This window comes from Engystomops pustulosus, chromosome 10 (assembly GCF_040894005.1).
Source record: "Engystomops pustulosus chromosome 10, aEngPut4.maternal, whole genome shotgun sequence".
Lineage (NCBI taxonomy): Eukaryota > Metazoa > Chordata > Amphibia > Anura > Leptodactylidae > Engystomops > Engystomops pustulosus.
In genome coordinates, this window is record NC_092420.1 from 13175395 (window position 1) to 13202404 (window position 27010).

The following is a 27010-nucleotide window of genomic DNA, read 5'->3' on the forward strand; positions in this document are numbered from 1 at the left end:
AACGCACCAAAAAAATGTCACGCAAAGCATTGTGTGAATTAAACGGCGCCCCCACCTGTCCTCAGTAAATGATCCCATGATTCAGATCCTATTAGATCTCTGCACCACCCATAACACATCCACATAAAAAGAGGATGCAGATTTCATCCATATTCGGATACAACAAACAGCGCTTCTTCTGTGCATCCTGCAAGGGGTTTACCACTACACATAACTATGCAGGGGCCTTAGGGTAAAATTTACCCAGAGATCTTGTATGAACAGGCCACATACTGGTAGTCAATGAGAAAGTCAGTGAAATATGACTGCTGGGGTTCTATCACGAGATAAGCAGAGCTGGGCTGCAGCCCATTTATTGTCAGGATCAGTGTTATTCCACATCCATAAAGACGTAACATAGCCCAGTGATACACTGATAAACTGGATTTATAAGAATTAACCATGCAGACTGCAGCCAGTGTCCCTGGAGATATGTGTAATCATACCTTTGTGAATGCAGCAAGACCGTAAAATATCGATTTATATTCCAGGATTGGGGTTTTCAAAAGTACACTGGGGGTCGTGTCCTCACACTGCTGTGCTCTATGCTCTCTGTATTCAGTGTTAGGTGTTGTCACTGGACAGCTCTTTAATCATATCTGTGTGTATGGTGTTAGCAGCAGCAGGACTGTGAAATTTTATACTTGGGTTTATATTCCAGGATTGTAGTTTGTCCAAGTACACTAGGCTACATTCACACTGCTGTTGCCTGCCGTACCGTAGCACGGCGGGCAAGGCAGCGGACCGGGAGTGGAGGAGGAGGTGAGCGCAGATCACCCTCGCCCCTCTCCATAGGAACATATGGCGCACAGCGCCGTACTACGGAGAAAGATAGGGCATGTCCTATATTTCTCCGGGGTACGGAGCGGTATGGTGCCGTCTATGGGGGACGTATATCGGCCGTATATATGTCCCCCATACGGCAGTGTGAATGTATCCTTAGGGTGATGCCACACATGGCGTTTTGAACCCGTTTTTGGTCCGTTTTTAAGCAGTCCGTTAAAAAAACAGCATACGTTTTTTGAAAATGCATACGTTTTTGACAGGATTTACTAACTATCTTGGTTAAAACTGGTCAAAAAACGGATGCCCTTTTTAACGGACTGCTTAGAAACAGACCAAAAACGGGTTCAAAAACGCCAAGTGTGGCATCACCCTTAGGTATTCATTAAATCGAGGGCTATGACTTCACAGATCCATACTTTCACAGCTGAGTGTTCCCCTGGTAGTTCACTACCTATGCCCCCTGTACTGTACCCTTACTGCAGCATATAGTATATGCTGGGCTATGCCCACGTATCACTATCACATATGACCAGCTCAAAATAAACCCATATTTAATTATTCTCACAGAATTTCGAGAAGGTTCTGGAAAATAATTTTGATACTTTACCAGTCACATGTCTGCCATAATACAGTGGCCCATTAATATTGAAATTAATTTATCAGTCAAAAAAACGGATAAGCCATGGACGAAAACAATTACTATCTATACATCCCATCAGCCTCCGATATTACAACCACCTAATAAAGCATAATAAAAACCACTACCTTATAACCATTCATAAATAACACTATTTATGTGATATTAGACTGCGTATGGCCCATACGTGACCCGTGAAACCTGAAACGCCATCATAAAGTGAAGACGATAAAAACCAGCGCGGGGGTAGAGGAGGCCTCTTTGGCTTTAAGACCGAAACCTGAATCCCAGAAACATCTGGATTACTTCGACGTCTCTCAGCTAAGGGGCTGCACAGCTCAAACGATTTCACAAGCCGCGCGGCGGCGGCGGTGCAGCTGTCGCTGACTAAATCCCGATCCTAGGAGAGCGGTTGCGTGCTCGCTCGCTATCTGAATAATTACATGAGGGGGAACAGATATTTATATTTATTTCCCTCGCTGGAAATGATACGGATCTGAATCTTTTTTATTATAGGCCCAAAGTGAAGCCTGCCCTAAATTATTCCCAGAAAGTAACATCTGACAGAAATATGGCTGCGCCGCGCTTCCAGACTACAGTAACCTGAAGTGAACCGCCGCTGCAGCTTGACATTTCGATTTATTACAGTAGAGGGGGCATTTTTTTTTTTTTTGGAAAGGGGGTTGGAAATTAATCTTGGAAAGATCAAATCACAGGATATAAAGTCACAAGTGCATTTAAGATGTGGGATTACATCCCCGTCCTCAATGGGAGCCTTTCTCCGCGCTCCATAAGTTCTCTTTATTACATATGGAACGTATTAGTGGCGGCAGAATGGCACGGCCGCCGGATTAAAGGGGAAGTATTGTGTTTTAAGAAAAGAAAATTATTTTTTATTTTTTTTTTGCTGAGTATAGCAAAAGGTTTGCCCCACGATGAGGTGATGGTTTCTTTGAAATTTATTATTAAAAGAAAATAACATTCATCACCTGTTCCATAAAAAAATTAAGTATAGTTTCACTGTTAACCCCTCTGTGGCAACAGATACTGCTGTATACAAATGGAGGACGTTTGTGGGGGAACTACGATTCCCAGCATGTCCTGCCATAGACAATGGAGTGCTTATATCATATCCAGTGGCGTAACTAGGAAAGGCAGGGCCCCATAGCTGATTTCTGAATGGGGCCCCACTTACCACTTAAAAATATACATACAGTATATACACTCCATATATCCACACATACCTTCACTAGCATATATACCCAATGCATCATATACACAGACATACAGCATATACACATCACAAATACATATATATATAGCATATTCACACTAAATACCCCAGATGTCGGGGCCCCCTGACACAGTGGGCCCCATAGCAGCTGCTACCCCTGTAGTTACTGATCATATGCATCAGTGCCCTCGTGCTGCGTTCCTCATTCCTGCTGCAATTGTGGGAACACATTATATTTCTAATTTATTATTACCAATAAGGATGCCCGTAGTAGAGAAAACCATTATTTCAACATTTACACTTTAGCTGTGGCCCCCATTAAGAGTAAGCTAACCCTCCTTACTTTTATTTACCAATCAAAATGATAGCTAAAACATTGATAACTATAGTGTCCTAATATGTACCAGCCAGAGTTCTCCCTACATAATGGAGCCCATATCTGCCAACCTTAGTGCCTCCATGGCAGAGCAAACCACAGGGCCCCCCATATCACTGCAGGTCATTGTAACATAAAGGGAACCTGTCACCAGGGACCTAATTTTCACTAAAGACAGATTGTAAAAGCCCATGACACCTGCAGTGCACATCTGCCTCTCTGCCTTTTCTAAGCATTTGCATTACAATATAATATAATTGTGTGTAACTTACTCTTGCACCCTGACAAAATCCCGGGGTAGTCAAAGGGATTGGGCTTTGGTTTGGATGCATTTCAAAAAACAACATATGACTTGTCTGAGCTGCAGGCTGTCTCCATCTTTGTGCTCCTGTACAGCTCCTCCCTCCTCCACTGATGTTAGCTCACCAGGCTGTGACCTCTGAGAAGGAGCAGGAGGTGGAGCTGTACAGGAGCACAAAGGTGGGGGCTAAGCTCTGAGAAGGGAGTAACACAGACAAGTCACATGTTTTTTTAAATGTATCCAAACCAAAGCCCAACCTCTGTGACTACCCCAGGATTTGGTCAGTGTGCAAGAGTAAATTATAACACACAATTATATTGTAATGCAAATGCTTATAAAAGGCAGAGAGGCATTTTTGCATTGCAGGTGTGGTGGGGTTCTGCAACCTAATTTAGTGAAAATGAGGTCTCTGGTGACAGCATCCCTTTAATATTACTGCTATATACAGGCAACAATCATCCATTACCAGCCAGAAGATTCCCATCAATCACAGTTGTAGAAGAGCAGCCTTTTTACCCCCATATCATTGCAATGTCTGACTCTCTGATAAGGGACAGCTGATTTTACATTGTCAGCTACATGATCCGCTCAGTGCCCCCATCGTAGAGCAAATGTATTCTATGGTGCCCCAAAAAGCCCCAGATAAAGGACATTCTTACATTACTCATTAGAGTGACCCTATACTTGTATGTCACAGTGCAGCCATAGTAAAGCACTGGGACTCGAATCCAGGTCTCAAGTGCTGCAAAGCTGTAATGCTAACCACTGAGCCAACCTATCTCTGTTTGCTGTCAGTGAATGGAAGCATTCCTGTTTGCAGTAAGATTAAATCCCCTCCTGCGTCCTGTAGACATGGCAAAAACAAGTGCCCTGGGTGCAAACAATGATCTTCCTATTCACTGACAGCAAGCAGTGTTCTTGAAAATGGTAAGAAAATACAACTCCCCCTCAGTGATACAGAACCTGTAGGCTAATGTCAGCATGCGCATAGTGATTGATAACCTGCAGCAATTAACATGCCATAACACAAAAAAATTTATTTTGTCACTTGATGTTTCTAAGGCAACGGCGACGCTTGGTTGTCACTTTCAATTTCCCCTCGCTTTCCCTCCCGCCAATCACAAGATGGCGGAACGCCCCGCTGTCAACAGCCAATCCCCGCCTTTGTGATTCTTATAGAAACTTTCATTGGCTTGGGGGGCGGGGACTTCTGAACCCATGGCCCAATCGGGGATCTCCTTTTGGTCTCATTCTGTAACACGTGTAATCCCGGAAGTAGGAAACGTGGTGCGCGGCGTGTGTGGCTCAGGTGAGAGCTGCCCGGTGCTGTCCTGTCACTTGTATTGTAGGGTAATTACCATCCATCCACCCGGAAGCGGTCTGCAGCCTAGTGATGCATGCTGGGATATGTAGTCCACAATAGCTAGATAGCTGTAGTTTGAATTATAGTTGATGCTGGGGGTTGTAGTCCTCCTGCACCACAGTCTACACGTCACTACTGTAGCAGTTATTGAGGTGATATGTGTCTGAGATGACCTGAGTGGGACCACAAGTCTCAGCAGAGAACCGCTGCCCCTTTAAACAGCTTACGGTGAGAGTTTGATCTCTATCCCTTTAATAGAGCCATAAATGTAGGGGGTGCAGAGGTATCAGTCACTACTAAGCCCAGGAATAAGAGTGTTCCCACTCATCTCAGACCCCAATGTTATGTACACGGGAAGAGGGGGGCCCTACTGATCTTGTTATGGGAGTGGAGAGTATAACATATAAATTATATGTGATAATTGGGGGTCCATGTCAGATTTTGCAGAGATGTTCTAGATATAAATTCTCTTCTTGCCTCTATCCTGTCTCCGTGCAGCGTCACAATGATCACTCCAGCGTTTGACATCACCCAGGATTCCGACTTCCTCATCATAACCATCAGAGTTCTCTTCGCCAGAGTGTCCGAGTTTGATATCTACATCGATGGCGATGACTTCAAGTTCTACGCTAAGCCTTACTTTCTAAGGTGACGCAGAGGACCAGTTATACGAATACTCAAGGATTGTGTAGAAAAATAACATTGTATCTTCTTCAGGTGCACTGGGTGTGTGTACTCACACTGCTGTGCTCTTATCTGCCTGCAGTGAACTACTACAAAGCCCTTTCGATGTCTGCTGTATTATCCAGGAGCCTGTATTATATCAGAGGCCTGCTCAAACGGAAGGAGCTGCAGAGCAGTTCAACGCAGAGATATAAGTGCACAGCAGTGTGAGGATACGCCCCCAGTACAATACTGTGGTATAAATCTATATATCACATCCCTGCTGCTACTAACAACATACACAGAGGTATACATCTCTCCAGGCACAATACATAACCCTCCTGCACAGTGCACAGCAGTGTGAGGATATGCCCCCCAGTACAATACTGTGGTATAAATCTATATATCACATCCCTGCTGCTACTAACAACATACACAGAGGTATACATCTCTCCAGGCACAATACATAACCCTCCTGCACAGTGCACAGCAGTGTGAGGATACGCCCCCCAGTACAATACTGCTGTATAAATCTATATATTGCATCCCTGCTGCTACTAACAACATACACAGAGGTGTACATCTCTCCAGGCACAATCCCTAACCCTGCTGCACAGTGCACAGCAGTGTGAGGAAGAATCTACAATCCTGGAATATAAATCCATATTATAATAATAATAATCTTTATATAGTGCCATCATATTCAGTAACACAACTAACAAATCATATTTCACAGTCCTTCTGCTACTAACAACATACACAAAGGTATAATTACACATATCTCCAGGGTCATAACCAAACCATAGTTTTCATGGTTAGTACTACCAGGGTTTGCTCCAGGTGTCAGTAGGCCCCTGGGTGACAGACCTCAGTGGGCCCCTTTTTCAGTGAACTCACGTGGCGGCATTAAAAATTCAGAAACTAAAACGGTCTCCAGTTCCCTAAAATATTCCATAGTTTATTATACCAAACAGCCCCCCTCAACCCCATGCATTTCTTATGTAAAACCTTATGTGGCCCCCCCCTAGCAGCCCTTGGCCCTGGCCATGAGTACTTCTGACGGCTTCCTTGAAGCGAGTTTTTCAGAATTAAAAACTAAAGCTGACAGCAGAAGGTAAAAAAAAAATAAAAATATATTTCTTCCCTGTTTATTTCAATCCAATAGCTTTGAACGTTCTCTCTTTGCTCACTGGCTCTGGATCATGTAATATAGTGTTATATAAAAATTTCTTTGCAAAGCGGCCTGCAGGTGCACTGGAGGTGGGGTTTATTTGACTGCAGACAGCGACAAGTGCTTTTTGCATTTTGCACCTGATATATTCACTTTTAAGGGGATGTGCTGGCTTCAGTATTGCTTCCTTATTGTTTTTTATAGAACTCCCCTTCCAGTCTTATAAAATTAAAACAATTTAAACCGAAACAAGCCCTTTTTAAAGGAAATTTACCATCAAAATCCATCCTGATAAACCAGGGACTCTTACTCATGGATCCAGTCACCGTGACTGTGGTAATAGTCTTATCTTTGTTATCCATAGTCTCCTTCCTTCTAAAATCAACCTGCAAAACTATGCTAATGATCCCAAAGGGCTACTTTGTGGAGATACCAGAGCCCCTCAGTGCTGCAGATTCACAAGCTGTTACAATGAACGGAACATGTCTCACTCCTTCCACTCTCTGCCTGTGTAATGCAGTAGCATGAAGTGCTGGGGGATGGGAGACCTGCTCTGCTCATTGTAACAACCTGTGAAGCCACATCACTGAGGGGCTATGGAAACATCCTAAAGAGCCCTTTAGGCTCATTAGAATCATTTTAAAAGTTGACTTTAGATGGAAGGAGGCCATGGATAATAAATATAAGAAGATAATCACAGTCACGGTGCCTGGATCTATGAGTAAGTGTCCCTGGTTTATCATGATGGATTTTGATGGTAGATTTCCTTTAAGCCTAGATCTGTGCTCTTCACTGTTTCATGGTGGTCTCTGTCTTTAGGCTAACCCTGCCCGGGAGGATAGTGGAAGATGGAAGACAGAAAGCCACATATAATGCGGATGACGGTAAGAGAGGACACATCCATGACATTGTTAAAGCTTTTACACACACACACACACACACACACACATACACACACCTCCATACATACACACACCTCCATACACACACACACCTCCATACACACACACACCTCCATACACACACACACCTCCATACACACACACACACCTCCATACACACACACACACCTCCATACACACACACACACCTCCATACACACACACACACCTCCATACACACACACACCTCCATACACACACACACCTCCATACACACGCAGTCTCAGGCTGAGCATGGATTTTTTTTCAGTGGGAGTTGAGCTGCAATTTCTTGGTTTGGCCACTACACAGAGCATGGAGCTGTTTGTTACTTATTCCATCTAAAAGGTTTCAGGCAGCTGAATTTTGACGTGGAAGATCCTAAAAGGGGATTCCCAGGATTATTGGAAGCCCCTAGGGGACTGGGTTGGTAATTGACTCCACATGTCCAGGGAGGCTTCTCATTGGATGCAGCAGGTCACATGACCCCTTGGAACTTCCAAAACAGGCCTCAATCGAGAGTGATACCGGGGCTGATTTATGCTTTCTTTTTTATCCGTAATTCCAGAAAACAGCTTTTAAACAACTGATTTCTTTCAACAGTAGATTTTTGGGAGACCCTGTAGTCCAGCCGAACTTGCAGAAATCTGCATATTTTGACAATTTTCATTGAATATTTGATTGAAGCTGGTTGGTCTTATGCCTGAGCGCAGGGTCACTAAATGACATCCATGTCCAATTGTAAAATTGTGACGGCAAGCAGAGATCTTGAAAAAAAAAAATTACATTTGTAGAATTTTGGGAGTAAGGTTGCAACTGATCCCTTTGTTACAGCAAATTATTTCCCTGTAAGGATCACGTCTTGTTCATTTTCCTTTCTTTTCAGGTATTTTCACTGTTAAAGTGCCTAAAGAGACCCCCGGACAACAGTTTGAGGGCCTGAATCTCCTGACGTCGCTGTTGGCACCTAAGGGAGCAAGGACATGTAAACCCCTGATTGAAGAGATCGGTGAGCACCTCCGGGGGATATGTGTACAAGGGGCCTAATTATGTAAAATTCCTCCTCGGTTGTTTCATTGCATTTGAAAACGCAGTGTAAACGCCATGTGTGATCGCAGCCACAGAGTGACAGAGTTATGGAGCAGTCCATCTGTCCTATTGGTTTTTTTAACTGATGCATTCATTTCAATGGACCCATTCACATGAAAGTGTTTTACACTGATCCATGTGGAGTCTGGAGAAATCTCAGAGCCGGTCCTGTTCCTGCCTGTGTTTTTTGGCACCATCCTTGTGCAGTCCATATTTGCGGATTAGTTGCTATTTAACATAATCCTGTGACCTTTAAAGGGGTTGGGACAGGATGACGGCATCAGCTAGCAGATCTGCAAAAACGGATGACGCCCTAACCGTCTGTTTGCGAGCCGAAAACAACACGTTTTTATGTGCAGGTAGCCTTAGTTTTCTAAAATGGGGGCTATCCTCACAATGCTGTTTCATTAGCTCTCTGCAATGAGTTGCTCCACTGCTCCTTCTGCCTTCTCTGAGTAAGAGCTATATCAGGCTTCTCCTTGGATACTACAGCTCTCACCCAGAGCAAAGGGGAGGGGCACTACATTCCTACACACAGATTTTATGTAGGCGATCTGCTCTACGTGCTGGGATATCCTGCTGTGAGCGAGGCAGGTAGAGCTGCTGATTTTGGCTGTATCCCATGTGATATACGGTCTTCTTGCTTCTGTATGTCGTGTGTAATCTCAGCAGACTAGGGAGCGGCCCCCAAGGTCATATCTGGTTTTGATATTTTACAGTTTACGCATCACAACATTATAATTCATGTCCAGAGATCAATATTTGGAACTGGTGCTCTGCCATCATCTGTCCAGAGAGCCCGTGGGATGTTCCCGTGAGGGGGAAGATGATCCCTCCGGAGTAATTGAAGTGCACGCATCATTGTAACGTTGCATGACGGAGTCACAGTCGTATCTGGGCCCCAGGGATGGGAAAGGATGGAGACGACTATTGACTGCGAACTGGCATTAAGCCCCAGGGACATCCACAACGAAGCGCGTTTTATCCGTACGCAGAATGGGTTGACGTGTGCAGTTCCAGCTACATATTAATTGTGCTGCTTAGCCGTGGGATGTAGGTTCCACCTCTGGGAGACGCTTAGTTGTTGATTTAGCAGTTTCTGCAGAGAATAATAAAGCGTGGCTATCCGTCTAGAATAAGCGGCGCTCCGCTGACGCGTCTCCTCTGATTCAGCTTTGTGTTTTACGCATGGTTAGCGCAGATATGGAGAACCCCCTCCGCATGGAGAGATAAGACCATCTCCGCTAGTGGACCTTCTACTGCCACCAAGTGGTGGAGGAGAGGTATTGCAGACTACAGGGAAAACTTAAAGGGATATTCCAGTTAGCGCTACTCACTATTCGGGTAGTCCTTCTGATGGTGTGATTAAAGATCCATTATATCTCCAGATGAATGGAGCAACAGGTCCAGCTTGCCTGCTGCTGCTTCATTCACTGTCTGCACGTAGCTGAACTCTGCACAGAGATGATTACAGCATGTATGACTAGCTGCTCTATTATTATAGGGGAACAGTACAGAGCCTCATCCCGCCGGAGCCCCATGACATTCCCTAGGCTGTGGATAGGAGAATACTTTGTAACTTTGGACAACCCCTTTAAGTAGTTACCTTTTCTGTTCCATTTCTCATTCTGGCTAATGGGAGTTTAATATATTGGGGTTGTAAGCCTCGGCCCACCACACATCCAACGACCTGTACTGAGAGTATGTGGTCCGGTCTGGACTGATAGTAGTTGGCGGCCCATATGCTTCTGCATAGGATCCTTTAAGTCGGGCACCGCCCTCATATAAGAGGGTCTTTGTTTCTAAGACAATCCCGACTGATCATAGAGTATCCCCCTGCCTCCACAACCACCTGGCACTGAGTATTCAGTCTCCCTGCAGCGCCTCCACAGGAGAGATGAAGCATTACACTCTCCCCATTCTAGTCCATAGGAAACCTGTTCTCTTCCTGAGCATTACCGATCCTGCATTACCAATCAGGGTCCCCTCTATGAACTGATGGGGTTTTTCTAATCTAGGACTCCCCTTTAACCCTCTTTACTACCAAGATCGAGAAGTTCCTATAAAAATAACTTTCCTTTTTAATCGAGGTTCTACAAATGCGGCTCCTGAAGATGATGATGAAGAGGAGTTTGACTGGCAGATAGAGCAGACCCCGTATGAAGAACCCTCGAGGGACGCTCTCTGCTCGCAGTGCGGTTACGGATTTGGGAACTTGCGCGTTGGCGTGTTCGGGAGACTTCAGGTAAGGGACATAAATGAGGAGCCCACACACCTTACCCATGTATCAGCCATACCTGCCAGTGCTGGCGGGTTCACCCGACCATCAGAGGGTCATCATTATGGCATAGTTGCCCCATTATCAAGCTGACGCCAACTTCCACCCAGTTCAGTGTATGTGCACCCTCGGCCGTGTATAAGGGGTATAGGGAGAGCGTCCAGCTTATGACCTGCATCTATGGTGACGCCCTCTTCATCATCGACTCTACTAGCAAACCTCAGTAATTTTATGTCTAACTGCTACTGAATGACCAATTCTTATTTCCTGGTATAGACACCCACCTCTCGGGGTGCATTCACACAAGACGTTAACGCATGCGTTTTGAAACGCAATGCAACACTTGAGAAGAGGAGATTTGCCTGATTACTTTTTGTTTGCATTTACAAAACGCAACAGTTAACACAATATGTTAACAGCAATGTAATTGGCAAATCTCCTCTTCTCAGCTGCTGCATTACATTTCAAAACGCATGTGTTAACGCCGCGTGTGAATGTACCTTCAGGGAGTTTTATAGCTGTAACACATCTGAATATTTCATCATGTATCGCTCACCCTTCCTTGTGTGAACATAACACATCAGCTGCTCAGATCTGTCACGTGGTCTCGTAGTTTGCTACAATGTATCAGCGCAGGACAGACCCTCTGCTGTGAACACAGCTAAGGCTACATTGACCCGAACATGGCGGGCACATGTCGGTGCACACTGGAGAGGAAGAAGGGGTGAGCGCTGCTCGCCCTCACCCCTCCCCATAGAGATATATGGTGCACAGCGCCGTAATACGGGACATGTCCTATCTTTTCCCCGGGTATGGAGGCACGTGTGCTGCACAATACGGCTCTGTACCACTCCGTGCACCCATTGCCGGCCTATGGGGGACATATATACTTCCCGCAAGCTTGCGGCCATATTTACGCCCCCAACGGTCGTATGAATGTAGCCTAAGTGTGTACTAGTTTCAGCCACAATGTAAAAAGGGGTCTTAACCTGCCAGCAGGTGGGACCATGCAAACTGCAGCCAGTGTTAGGTATTGTCCCTGTAGAGATGTGTAATCGGACCTTTGTGTATGTTGCTAGTAGCAGCAGGACTGTGAAATATAGACTTGACTTCTGTGCTTTGTGCTCCCTGTAGCCAACCAAAAGCCTTCTACTACTTTGGTAGGATAATATAATATCGGAAAAGGGGGGGGGGGGGGTTGCCGGCGCCTATAGAAAAATAATAGGTAGACTGGTCACTGAATGTCCAAAAACCTGTTTTGATGTAGTGAAGATAGTGCTTGTATAGTAACTGTTTGGTAAAGTTGATACCTAACGGATGCAGCAGACCCCCCTGTGGTCGGGTAAGAGAGCATGGAAAGATGCAGAATGATTATAAGTTGCTAAAAAAAAATAGGGATAATGGTTGCGCTTCCAGGTAGGGTTAGAAAAAATGTGAATCTAGGAGGTTTGGGTGAACGGATTATTATAATTCCCATATATATATATATATATAATATATATATATATATATATATATATATATATATATATATACAGAGTTTGCCAAATCAATCCCTGTCCCCGATTGGGCTCACAATCTAATCAACCTAGCAGTATGTTTTGTAGTGTGGGAGGAAACCAGAGGACCTGGTGGAAACCCACGCAAACATGGAGAGAACATACAAACTCTCTGCAGATGCTGACCCTGGGACTTGAACCCAGGTCCCAAGTGCTGCAAGGCTGTAATGCTAACCACTGAGCCTCCGTGCATTATTTTATTATATTATTTGTTATGACAGACTACGCGTTTCGACACTGAACGGGCGTCTCCATCAAATCTAAGATACTAGAAGTAATAAAATAAAACAAAACAATATAACGTGTAGAATCAATATTTTTGGCTAAATAAGACTGCAATTCATAGATGTGTGGTAAATGTGTAGATAGACATATATATGCTTGAAGGTCTATACAATATCATATATAAAGACGACATAAATAAAAAAAAAAAATACTAATACCAAATACTTAGGATGGTTTGTGGAGCCGTTCAGTGCAGGGAGCTTAGAGCACAGCAGTGAGAGGAAACCCCCAGTAGCTACAATCCTGGAACATTCATCCACTTTTCTCAATCCTGGAACATTATCCCTGGAGTTTTGCTGATACTTTGATACGTTCCTTCCATGCTAGAAAATTGTAGAGGCTTCCACTGTCCTTCGTTTAAGCTAAAACCTGAAAATCCTCTTCTTAAATGGGTTTATGAGGATTAGTATGACATGTCTGCTTTCTTCCCATAAGATCTCCCCACCTGTGTATGGGTTGTGTCCGGTATTAAATAATAATAATTCTTTATTTATATAGTGCACACAGATTACACAGCGCTGCACAGAACTTGTCACATCAGTCCCTGTCCCCAATGGGGCTCACAGTCTAATCACCCTACCAGTATGTTTTGGAGTGGGGGAGGAAACCGGAGGACCCGGAGGAAACCCACCCAAACCCATACAAACTCAACTCTGTTGAGGCAAATGGCAATAAACTGCAATACCAAGTCTAACCTGTGGAGTGATGTGGTGCTGTCTCTGGAAGGAAGCGAACCATGTTTTCCTTAACGCAGACAATCTTTTTAAGAGTTTTCCCTGTCTATATATACCCTTTCATAGCACAGACATCATATAAATACATCGCCAATTAAGGACCTTTTCATATAGACTGCACCTTTCACTCTGGAGGTATTGACCATGTCATACGCAGTCACCTGTTCATTTGAATGGACACAATGTAGTACCACTTTTCGCCTGTAGTGGCCGCTGTCGGAGATCAGTGCAGCCGCCTGCATCTCCCACTCTGTAGGACTCATCCCGACCATCAGTAAATCTCTAATGTATAACATTACATGGGGCTTATTAGTTTGCATGGATGGCGTGTAGTACCACATTCCACCTGTAGTGGCCACTGCAGCAGATTATCGATCATAATTGATCACGGGGGTTGGTGAGACAGGTAAGTGGCTCTGCTATATGTAATGATACATATTGTATTCTCCATGGTATATAACCTTCAGCCGGCACCATGTCGTCCTCTTTGTGTGCGTGATCGCTCATCCCTTTAAGCCTGCGTGCTTGGCGCCTGGTGACATGCTCCTCTCTGCTCTTTCAGGAAGAACTGAATGATGTTATTGACTTAAGAGATCCAGACGTCACCCCGGCCTCGGAGCGCACGCAGAGGCGTCTGGCGGCTGAAAAGGCCAAGTTTGACCCCGATCATTACCTGTAAGTGGCTCTTAATGTCGGCGCAGCAGCGCTTCCCCCCGGAGGATTGACAGCGCTTTATGGCGGACGCCGGATCTGATACTTTAAGCTTCTGATTCTTTATTTCTGTGTATTTGCTTTGATGCTTTTACCTGCAGCCTAAAGGAAAATCTCTCATCTCAGTCTGATCATAATGTGACATGTAGGAGGCTGCCCCCTAGTGGAAGGGTCACCTGTTATCATATTAAAGGGCACGTCCAGAATTGGCAAAACAGTGTGGTGCTTTCTGATATCCCAACTCTGAGGAAAGGGGGCTATGGTGCGATACAATGAGTGGCTTTATATACAGTGTGTCCTCCTCCTCCTCTGTGTGACTGTATATACTGCTCCTCCCTGCTGTATACAGTGTGTCCTGCTCCTCCTCAGTGTTACTATATACTGCTCCCCTATGCTGTATACAGTGCCCTCTTCCTCCTGTGTCAGTATATACTGCTCCCCTATGCTGTATACAGTGCCCTCTTCCTCCTGTGTCAGTATATACTGCTCCCCTATGCTGTATACAGTGCCCTCTTCCTCCTGTGTCAGTATATACTGCTCCCCTATGCTGTATACAGTGCCCTCTTCCTCCTGTGTCAGTATATACTGCTCCCCTATGCTGTATACAGTGCCCTCTTCCTCCTGTGTCAGTATATTCTGCTCCTCCCTGCTTTATCATGTGTCCTCCTCTGTGTCAGTATATACTGCTCCTCCCTGCTGTATACAGTGTGTCCTCCTCCTCCTCCTCTGTGTCAGTGTATACTGCTCCTCCTCAGTGCCACTATATACTGCTCTCCTGTGTCAGTATATACTGCTCCTCCCTGCTGTGTACAGTGTGCTCCTTCTTGGCTCCAGTCTTCTGTGTCTTCCGCTGTCCGGCCCGTATATCCAGCACAAGCTCGACCACTGTCTGTACTACTACTTATATTGAGATGATGCTTATACCTTAAAGGGGCGGGGAGGGGCCGCACATCACCTCCTTGTCTCTATAACATCACATTTCTGCTTTCCTTAAAGCGATGCTCCACCTTAAATCTCCCTATATTTAGAGTGGGGTCTATCTACAGATAAAGTAGCAGCACCCCTGCCTGGTGAGATATATGAAAACATACCTTTGTGTGTGTTAGTAGCAGCAGTACTGTGAGATATGATTTTATTTTCCAGGGTTGTAGCCTTTCCGGTAAACTGGCATTGTGTCCTCACACTGCTGTTTCCTGTGCCCTCTACAGCCTGTGTTGTCCCTGGTAAGATGTGTAATTGGACCTATGCGTATGTTGTTAGTAGCAGCAGGACTAGCAGGATGGTTTTATATTCCAGGGCTGTAGCCTTTCCCAGTGAACTGGCATTGTGTCTTCACACTGCTGTACTCTGTGCTCTCTGCAGCCTGTGTCTGTCATTGTCCCTGGAGAGATGTGTAATCAGACCTATGCGTATAATGTTAGTAGCAGCAGGACTGTGAAATATGGATTTATATTCCAGGAGTCTAGCCTTTTAGTGTATCGGTGGTGTGTCCTCACACTGCTGTGCTCTGTGGTCTTGACTGACAGTGTAATGTATTGTCCCTATAAGATCTTATGATCACTGACAGTGTCTGTAGTTGGACCCCAGATATTATACACATTTTGGGACAATCCCTTTAACTTTTTTTCACCTCAATTGAAATCATCCAGTTTTTTTTTTCGACCTACATATGACTGCAAATAAAGCAGACTTCAGGTTGTGTCTGATATTGCAGCTTGGCCCTAATTTTCTACTGCAATACCCAACACGGCCTGCTGGTAAGGGTGGCGCTGTTTAAGCAGGAGAGATGAGCCTCATTTTCTCCATGACTGATCTGCAGGTTTGGCGCAGCTTTTCTCATCCCAGATGAGCTGATTTCATGAATGTTACCCGTCGCTTCTGCAGGAAGCAAATCATTGTGACTCGCTGCCGCTCTCATTCCCCCGCTGAATTGATTCTCCCGTCCTGTGACTGATTCTAAATTCGCCCGCGCCGGTTTCTTCATTCCAGAACTCGTTGTCAGTCATTTTTATAGTCGTCTGGAGCAACAGGCAGCGGCAGGATTTGTGAGAGGCCGCCTGGAGTCAGATGGCGTTACTAACTAATGCCGCGCTCCACCTGGGGGACCGAGCTCTCGCACAGCGCCCCCCGAATTTAACTCTTTCTTTTCTCTGTCTTCAATTTCAGTCTATTCTCTGTGGTTGGAAAGCTTCAGTTTTGTGCAGCCAGATTTGTAAGATGTCTCACTTAAAGGGATTTATCTATACTGGTTGCTGTTGTGCTCAGACGGACATCATGTAATACCACATTTCTCCTGTAGAGGCCACTGTTACAGAAATGCCTAGTTGGCTCCTGACAGTAGAGGAAGAAGAGATCAGATCGTTCTAAGGGGAAGGGATCTCAGATGTGAAGCCGTTTAAAGGATTTTTAAAAAAAATATTGATTACCTATCCTTAGGATGTGTACTGAACCACCACTGATCCAATTCCTGGTTGGCTCCTGGCTATACAGGAGGTAGGAGCTGAGGTGATCAGCTCAATCCGATAGGGGAGGGTCTCTGAAGAAGAAGGGGTTTATATTGATTACCTATCCCTAGGATGGATAATCAATATCAGATTGGTCCTGGTCCAGCATCTTTCACAGGGTGCATCATGTAATACCACATGTGTCCTGTAGTGGCCGCTGTTACAAAACTTCCTGTACAGGAAGTAGGTCCTGGGGCGATCATCTTGATCTGAGGAGGAGGGATCTCTGATGTGTAGCAGTTTAAAGGGATTTTGTAAAATTATTACATTGATTACCTAGCCTTAGGATGTATGCGGGACCCACTGCTAATCCAGTTCCTGGTCGGCTACTGACTATACAGGAAGTAGGACTTTGGCTGATCAGATTCATCAAAGGTGAGGGATCTCTGATGAGAACCAGTTTAAAGGGGTTTTCTAAAATTTTTAGATTGATTGCCTATCCCTAGGATGGATTATCAATATCGGATTGGTCAAGGTCCAGCATCTTTCACCTTGTGTATCATGTAATACCACATTTCTCCTGTAGTGGCCGCTGTTACCAAACTTCCTGTACAGGAAGTATGACCTGGGCCGATCAGATCGATCCAAGGGGGAGGGGACATCTCTGGTGAAAGGCAGTTTAAAGGGGTTTTCTAAAATTTTTATAATGATTAAGTATCCCTAGGAGGTATGTTATATGTTGGACTGGTGCTGATCCCCTATATATTTCCTGTCTTTAGGATAAGCCATCAATTTCAAAATCCTTAAAGAAAACTTTGCTAAAAGAGACCCCCACAGTTCACAAGGCCAGCTGTCCCGTTCCTTTAAATGAGTGTAGCATGCATGTAATCTTATTGGCTATCCCCAGCAGTCCCTTAGAGGTAGTAAATCTATGAATTCGGATGGTGGAGACCCCCCCCCCCCCCCCCCGATCCATTGATGATTAGGGATCTGACTCCAGTACTCCCACCCCTAAGCATGTTGTAATATAACCTCTAATCTTGCCACATCCCCTTTAAGGTCATCAGTAATGGATGGAGCGTTCAAGTATGGAGCGTTCCCTCCCTGCTGACTGTTTCTGACAGACTCATTCCTTCCGTGTTTGCCCCCAGAGCCGATCTCTTCGAGGACGAGACCATCCAGCACTTGATGAAGTATAAACCGTGGTGGGAGGAGAAAGGAGCAAGAGGTGCCGCAGCCGACGGTCCGGACACCGGAGGTGAGACCATCTGCCCTTAAGGTGAAGACGTAACAGAACATCCTTCATGTCTTCTCCGGGACATTGTGTGATCTCGGAACAGACTGCAAGGAACACGGATCTCACAGAACAGCTGCTACACGATAGGAATGACTGATAGCAGCCAGCGGGAGGGGAGCCAAAAAGAGGCCTCTCATCTAAGTACAGGCTGGTCTTAAAGGACCCCAGATTTTCATATCTATAGGGGACACGCAGATGGAACCCCAATACAGAGAAGAATCCAACAGATTGTAATCCAACCTATAGGATTCTTATCATAATTGCAGCCATATGTATCCGATTGATTCCCATGTTTAATCTCTCTGGATCTCTGGCGATCATAACCATAAAGTCAACAGAGCCAGACAATTACTTTACAATTGTGGGGGCTCCTATTCAGTTACAGTACATCCTGTATTATACTCCAGAGCTGCACTCACTATTCTGCTGGTGCAGTCACTGTGTACATACATGACATTACTTATCCTGTACTGATCCTGAGTTACATCCTGTATTATACTCCAGAGCTGCACTCACTATTCTGCTGGTGCAGTCACTGTGTACATACATGACATTACTTATCCTGTACTGATCCTGAGTTACATCCTGTATTATACTCCAGAGCTGCACTCACTATTCTGCTGCTGGTGCCGTCACTGTGTACATACATGACATCACTTATCCTGTACTGATCCTGAGTTACATCCTGTATTATACTCCGGAGCTGCACTCACTATTCTGCTGCTGGTGCAGTCACTGTGTACATACATGACATTACTTATCCTGTACTGATCCTGAGTTACATCCTGTATTATACTCCAGAGCTGCACTCACTATTCTGCTGCTGGTGCAGTCACTGTGTACATACATGACATTACTTATCCTGTACTGATCCTGAGTTACATCCTGCATTATACTCCAGAGCTGCACTCACTATTCTGCTGCTGGTGCAGTCACTGTGTACATACATGACATTACTTATCCTATACTGATCCTGAGTTACATCCTGTATTATACCCCAGAGCTGCACTCACTATTCTGCTGCTGGTGCAGTCACTGTGTACATACATGACATTACTTATCCTGTATTCATCCTGAGTTACATCCTGTATTATACTCCAGAGCTGCATTCGCTATTCTGCTGCTGGATTAACCCAACTTTTTTCCCTTTCTTACAGTTACATTTACAGAAAAAGAGAAAGAACAGCTAAGAAAATTCAGCAACAAATCGTATTTGCTGGAGCGTCCGGCGGAGCAGTTTGTGTACCTGGGCCTGATCGATCTGCTGCTCTCTTACTGCTACGAGGTGCGCGTGACGGAAGGAGAGAGAAATGTAAGTGGATTTTCTCCCCCTCGCTCTGTGGCTCGGGCTCTGTCTGGAGAATTCTCCTGCCAAGAGGATTGTGCGGTAATAGTCTCCTATTGTGCTCCTCGCGCCTCCCCTCCTGACAGGCGAGGCACAGACAACCAGCCAGGAATAATCTGACAGGTGAAAAATGAGTCCCACTCGCTCAGAGGATAAGGCTGAAGGCTGCTGTTAGAAGTATTTTGCAGTAGATTTAGCAGATAGCGAGGACGCTCCCCGCCCCTCCTGGCATCACCGCCGGCAACGTGATGGAAAAATATCTCCCGGCAAAACTGTGTTGTGTATGATATATATCCATGCTTTGTATCGGCTCCACACATCATGTGCTGGCTGCAGGCGGAGAAGATGTGTGGGGCAGGGAAGGGGAAGGGAATCCATATTGCTTTCTCCTATATAATTTTATCTGAGTTATTATACCTTCCTCCATCAGACAAAAATCTATAATTTGCATTAAAATGGCCCCCCAGCAGAATAGTGAGTGCAGCCCTGTAGGATAAGGACGCAGGATCAGTACAGGATAAGTAATGTCATGTATGTACACAGTGACTGCACCAGCAGCAGAATAGTGAGTGCAGCTCTGGGGTATAATACAGGATGTAACTCAGGATCAGTACAGGATAAGTAATGTCATGTATGTACACAGTGACTGCACCAGCAGCAGAATAGTGAGTGCAGCTCTGGAGTATAATACAGGATGTAACTCAGGATCAGAACAGGATAAGTAATGTCATGTATGTACACAGTGACTGCACCACCAGCAGAATAGTGAGTGCAGCTCTGGAGTATAATGCAGGATGTAACTCAGGATCAGTACAGGATAAGTAATGGCATGTATGTACACAGTGACTGCACCAGCAGCAGAATAGTGAGTGCAGCTCTGGGGTATAATACAGGATGTAACTCAGGATCAGTACAGGATAAGTAATGTCATGTATGTACACAGTGACTGCACCAGCAGCAGAATAGTGAGTGCAGCTCTGGAGTATAATACAGGATGTAACTCAGGATCAGTACAGGATAAGTAATGTCATGTATGTACACAGTGACTGCACCAGCAGCAGAATAGTGAGTGCAGCTCTGGAGTATAATACAGGATGTAACTCAGGATCAGCACAGGATAAGTAATGTCATGTATGTACACAGTGACTGCACCACCAGCAGAATAGTGAGTGCAGCTCTGGAGTATAATGCAGGATGTAACTCAGGATCAGTACAGGATAAGTAATGGCATGTATGTACACAGTGACTGCACCAGCAGCAGAATAGTGAGTGCAGCTCTGGAGTATAATACAGGATGTAACTCAGGATCAGTACAGGATAAGTAATGTCATGTATGTACACAGTGACTGCACCAGCAGCAGAATAGTGAGTGCAGCTCTGGAGTATAATACAGGATGTAACTCAGGATCAGTACAGGATAAGTAATGTCATGTATGTACACAGTGACTGCACCAGCAGCAGAATAGTGAGTGCAGCTCTGGAGTATAATACAGGATGTAACTCAGGATCAGCACAGGATAAGTAATGTCATGTATGTACACAGTGACTGCACCACCAGCAGAATAGTGAGTGCAGCTCTGGAGTATAATACAGGATATAACTCAGGATCAGTACAGGATAAGTAATGTCATGTATGTACACAGTGACTGCACCAGCAGCAGAATAGTGAGTGTAGCTCTGGGGTATAATACAGGAGGTAACTCAGGATCAGTACAGGATAAGTAATGTCATGTATGTACACAGTGACTGCACCAGCAGCAGAATAGTGAGTGCAGCTCTGGAGTATAATGTACAGGTGTAGAATATTGGACTTGCAGTTGGAATATTAGGGAGAGGATGAATCCCCATACATTAGGGAATACTCCTGTGTGATAGTACAATGTGTTAGTATTATGTCTCTGCTTCACCTTTTGCTATTTGTGTGATGCAGGTTGAATCCGCCTGGAACATACGGAAGCTGAGTGGGACCCTGAGCTGGTTTGAGGTGAGTGGATGCTCCAGGTAGCAGAACATTTGTGAACAGGTCACACTGTGCAGCTTTTCCCAGCTGGAGTCAGACTCCTATAGAAGTGAATGTGGAACTGTCATACCTTACTCTCCATTCACTACTATAGGAAGGCGATCACATCTGCATGTATTGTATCTGTACGGACGAGTCGCCCGGCAGCTGAAGACGTCATGTGACATGTGACGCAGGCGAAATCCATGATTGTTACTTGGGAGGGGGGGGGATGCTGCAGGTTGCAGAGTGGACGTGGGGTGAATGCGGGTAAAGAAGGTGCATCGGAGGCCTAGGTGGGTGACTATAGGAGTGATTGGAGGACTAGGTGGGTGACTATAGGAGTGATTGGAGGACTAGGTGGGTAACTATAGGGGTGATTGGAGGACTAGGTGGGTAACTATAGGGGTGATTGGAGGACTAGGTGGGTGACTATAGGGGTGATTGGAGGACTAGGTGGGTGACTATAGGGGTGATTGGAGGACTAGGTGGGTGACTATAGGGGTGATTGGAGGACTAGGTGGGTGACTATAGGAGTGATTGGAGGACTAGGTGGGTGACTATAGGAGTGATTGGAGGACTAGGTGGGTGACTATAGGGGTGATTGGAGGACTAGGTGGGTGACTATAGGAGTGATTGGAGGACTAGGTGGGTGACTATAAGGGTGATTGGAGGACTAGGTGGGTGACTATAGGGGTGATTGGAGGACTAGGTGGGTGACTATAGGGGTGATTGGAGGACTAGGTGGGTGACTATAGGGGTGATTGGAGGACTAGGTGGGTGACTATAGGGTTGATTGGAGGACTAGGTGGGTGACTATAGGGTTGATTGGAGGACTAGGTGGGTGACTATAGGGGTGATTGGAGGACTAGGTGGGTGACTATAGGGGTGATTGGAGGACTAGGTGGGTGACTATAGGAGTGATTGGAGGACTAGGTGGGTGACTATAGGGGTGATTGGAGGACTAGGTGGGTGACTATAGGAGTGATTGGAGGACTAGGTGGGTGACTATAAGGGTGATTGGAGGACTAGGTGGGTGACTATAGGGGTGATTGGAGGACTAGGTGGGTGACTATAGGGGTGATTGGAGGACTAGGTGGGTGACTATAGGGGTGATTGGAGGACTAGGTGGGTGACTATAGGGGTGATTGGAGGACTAGGTGGGTGACTATAGGAGGCCTATGAATTAGGAGGCAAACAGCTATTCCTTTCTATCCTCACCACACATGAATGCTCTGCTTGGCGGGTTGATTAGATGGTAAAAGCCTCTGGCGGTCCAGAAGGATTTGAGCTCGAAGACCCTCAGCCCCTGCACGATCAATGGGGGACAGCTCTCGATGAAAGTGAATGGCAGCCGCGGTTGAATTGATGGATTTGCCATATTGGCCTATTTTGGGGGAAATCCTGCACCTTGCTTTATATAATGATGTCCATATCATTGTTACGGCTCATGTAAATTCCAGCTGCAGTTCTAGTTGCAGCCTGTGGGCAGGGGTGGCGCTGTTTTCTAGTCTTGGCCTTCCCCCGGTGTTGTCTTGGGTGGAGGTTGTCACTAATGGGGTTAATGCGAATGTTTGACAAATGTAGAAACTTGGCATCCCGGGTCTTCAGCTCTTTGAGCGGATTCCAGAAATAATAATATCGTGTTTCGTGCAATGGGAAAGACGCGTGACCACCGGCGCTGCATCTGCTGGCGGCAGAAACATCAACATGTCCCAAGTCGGATCCAGTTCTGGGCTGAGCTTTCATTGGCGACAAAGATTGTTGATTTAAAAAAAAAAAAAAAAACGCTGCTCCCAGATTTCCTGTGGTTGGAATCCTGTAAGATCTCATTGTAGTTGTGTCAGGTCAAGAGGGGAGGGGCCGATGTCCTGAACGGTACAACCACCACCGCTGATGCTATAGGGGCTTCATATGGTTTTCCTGATGCTAACATTGGCTAGTCTGCAGCCCTGGGAGTTGATGAGCCAGCTCTGCCTTTCAGAAGTCTGGGAAAGCTGGGTGATTCTGTTAACCTTCTCCTTGATTCCCACAGATGCAATTGTCTGGGACTTTAGGTTACAGAGGAGAAGCATCAGACTATACATGAGGGTTAGTCTGAGGTTAACAAAGACGGAGACGCATTGTTTTGCATAGGAGCTGCATACGCAAATCCTTTATTTCTTTGCCATATTGCAGCTGATTAGAAAAAGGGGATTGGTCTTATATATTGGCTAAGCAAAATCTCACAATGGAGGCATATGTAATCTTTTTGTGTGTTGTTAGTAGCAGCAGGACTGTGAAATATGGACTTTCATTCCAGGATTGTACAGGGGACATGTCCTCACACTGCTGTGTCAGATCTCTGCATGGAAATGTTTCACAGACACTCTACCATGAGGGTTTGTATTCTAGCTTAGTGCAGAGAAGTAAGAGCACAGCAGTGTGAATCCAGTGCACTGGAAGAAGCTACAATCCTGGAATATAAATCACAGCCCTGCTGCTATCTCTACGTACATGTACTTATTATCTCTAGAAAGATGTGTAGTGTAACTATGTAGATTGCAGCCAGTGTTAGGTATTGTCCCTGGAGAGATGTGTAATCAGACCTTTGTGTGTGTTGTTTGTAGCAGCAGAACTGTGATTTATGGATTTATTTTCCAGGATTGTAGCTTCTGGAATGCACTGGGAGTGCTCTATATAGTCTCTACAGCTAGTCATATGAATGATTACACATCTCTCTAGGGATAAGGCCTATCACTAGCTGCAGAGAATATAGAGAACAGCAGTGTGAGGACAACCCCAGTGTACTCGGAGATGCTACACTCCTGGAATACAAATCTAGATTTCACTGTAATGACATACACAAGGGTCTGATTACACATCTCCCCAAGGACAATACCGAACACCGAGAGAACTAGGAGCACAGCACTGTGAACGCTTATAGTGCACCATAGTCTTGCTTTGTGTATTTTGTTAGTAGCAGCAGGACTGTGAAATATAGATTCATATTCATCCTTATAGCTTCTCTTGCAGTATCCTTACGCTGCTGTGCTCTTGACTCTCTGCAGCTCTGCATGATTACATGTCTCTTTAGGGATCATTTCTATCGCTGGCTGCAGAGATTACAGAGCACAGCAGTGTGAGGACACGTCAGTGAGAAGCTTCAGTCCTGGAGTATAGATTCATTTTCTTTGAGTCCTGCTGCTACCAACAACTTACATAAATATACACATCTCTCCAGGGACACCACTTAATAATGGCTGCACAGAGCACAGTAGTGTGAGGACTCGCCCCAGTGCACTTTGAAACATAGATGATACTCCAGGATTGTAATTTCTCACAGTCCTGTTGTTACTAACAATACATACAAAGATCTGATTACACATCTCTCCAAGGACACCACTTAATAATGGCTGCACAGAGCACAGCAGTGTAAGGACTCGCCCCTAGTGCACTTTGATAAGCAACAATACTGGAGTATAATCTATATTTCACAGTCCTGCTGTTACTAACAACACACACAAAGGTCTGATTACAGATCTCTCTAGGGACACACCTGAAGGTAGATCCCTTTAAGGGTGTCTCCTATATATACAGGACATCTGTCAATGGGGCATTATGCCATCTTGTGCCCCCCTGGGGGGCAGGGGTAGTGGTGTGATAGCCATGTGATGTATAACCCTCTGGGGGGGACATGTGATCTGGGTGTATAACATGTGCAGTGCTACATGTCCTGGCTGTATCCGGTGCTGATGCCGGGCTGGTCCCTGCTGGCGCTGCGCCATCTCTTTGGTGGGATTATCAAAGTGCGATGGTATCTGTGCCCGGAGCGACTCTCTCGCTCTGTGTGATAGACCTCATTGTGCTTTGAAATGTTGCCAGAGGATTCCCCAATGTGCGGCGGCGTGCAGGAGGCGGGTGACTCGCCCCGCGTCTCCTTTTGATGCTCCGAGTCTGACAATAAAAGGGAACATTGTAGATCGGGAGAGATTGGATTTTTTTTTTCTTGTTAATCCACATTTTTGTTCCTTTACAATGAGAAGGAAGCGGGAAATAAATAATGGATGTGAATTATTCCAGAAGAATTATGGCAGTCGGGTTTTGTTTCATTTTGGCATTCTGTGGCAGGTAGGGGGCGCTACTGGGGCAACACGCCAACCTGTGCACAACTGGTGTGTGAGATCTCTTTACTAAACTGCTGTATAGCCCCTCCCCTCCTACAGCAAGAGCTGTAGCTGGCTTCTGGTTAGATATTACAGCAGAGGGGGGAAGTCCAGTTACAATCCTGGAATTTTTTTCTCAGCTGCGTCCTAAAATGACTGACTTCTTCGTTGTAGCTGTTTGTTAGTTACACAGATGTGACTCTCCCCTGTCCGGTTCTGATTGTAGGGGGCAATACCCTGCACTTCCACCAGTCTGCAGCTGTAGTAAGGCAGGTAGCTGCTAACATGGGGACAAGAGCCGGAAAAGAAAGAAAGAGAGAGAGAGAGAGAGGGAGCCGGAAGCTGCTGACTGTGCAAACACATCTGGGGTAGTGGTTATACAGGTTACACAAGGTGACATTTACTAGTATTTATGTGCAGCATACGAGGCTGTGTACATACTACTACTAAAACTACTACTACTACTCTCTATACTGCTACTACTACTACTCTCATTACTACTACTACTACTACTCTCATTACTACTACTACTCTCATTACTACTACTACTACTACTACTCTCATTACTACTACTACTACTACTCTCATTACTACTACTACTACTAACATAACCATTCTCACTACAACTACTATTACTGTTATCACTACTGCTGTCACTACTACCAGTAGCAGTAAAACCATTATTTCAAATATCGCTATAACCACTATCACTGTTACTACTTTAACTATTACTACCATCCTCAATGTTACTGATAACCACTATTACTATGATCACTACTAGGGTGCATTCAGACGGCCGTCTGGGGGGATGTATATGCGGCCGCAAATTTGCGGCTGCATATACATCCCCGTCGACCGCAATGGTGCCACACATGTTACTTACCACCTAACTGCTATCACTCCTACTATTACTACAGTCACTACAACCACTATTACTACTGTCGCTACAGCCGCTATTACTACAGTCGCTACAGCCGCTATTACTACAGTCGCTACAGCCGCTATTACTACAGTCGCTACAGCCGCTATTACTACAGTCGCTACAGCCGCTATTACTACAGTCGCTACAGCCGCTATTACTACAGTCGCTACAGCCGCTATTACTACAGTCGCTGCAGCCGCTATTACTACAGTCGCTGCAGCCGCTATTACTACAGTCGCTGCAGCCGCTATTACTACAGTCGCTGCAGCCGCTATTACTACAGTCGCTGCAGCCGCTATTACTACAGTCGCTGCAGCCGCTATTACTACAGTCGCTGCAGCCGCTATTACTACAGTCGCTGCAGCCGCTATTACTACAGTCGCTACAGCCGCTATTACTACAGTCGCTACAACCTCTATTCTCACTCTATTGTAACAACCAGTATAAGTTATCCCTCCTTACCATCGCTCCTTACTATCACTATCCCCACTACCACTGGTGTAGCTACTCAGCGCCCGCACAGCGCTGTTGCTGCCTCCTCCTCCTCTCTGGTTTCCTCCGTTACGTGATTTTTCCTGCTTGTATTATATCGGTATTTCAGTTTTATCATTTTGTTGCTGGGGAAGATAAAACCTTCCAGAATAAAGGTGGAATGTCTGTCGGCCTTCACCGGAGCGGCGTCCTGGCGCGGGGAAGCGGCTGTGATCATTTA

The 27010-nt window shown here is 45.5% G+C and overlaps 1 protein-coding gene across 2 annotated transcripts in view; it reads left to right on the top strand.

Annotated features, from left to right (window-relative positions):
• The first annotated feature begins 4554 nt into the window (after positions 1 to 4554).
• The window catches only part of SHQ1 (SHQ1, H/ACA ribonucleoprotein assembly factor), a 67176-nt gene continuing 44720 nt past the window's right edge, over positions 4555 to 27010 (top strand). Inside the window, exons 1-9 of one of the 2 annotated variants that reach the window (XM_072126875.1) lie at positions 4555 to 4682; positions 5235 to 5384; positions 7390 to 7454; positions 8377 to 8499; positions 10670 to 10824; positions 13998 to 14110; positions 17742 to 17848; positions 19045 to 19199; positions 21163 to 21216. In XM_072126875.1, the coding sequence (XP_071982976.1) occupies positions 5242 to 5384; positions 7390 to 7454; positions 8377 to 8499; positions 10670 to 10824; positions 13998 to 14110; positions 17742 to 17848; positions 19045 to 19199; positions 21163 to 21216 (915 nt within the window). In that variant the 5' untranslated portion in view covers positions 4555 to 4682; positions 5235 to 5241. Of the gene's footprint in view, positions 4683 to 4715; positions 4965 to 5234; positions 5385 to 7389; positions 7455 to 8376; positions 8500 to 10669; positions 10825 to 13997; positions 14111 to 17741; positions 17849 to 19044; positions 19200 to 21162; positions 21217 to 27010 lie in introns of those variants that run through there. The other variant, XM_072126874.1, reaches the window with a different exon arrangement.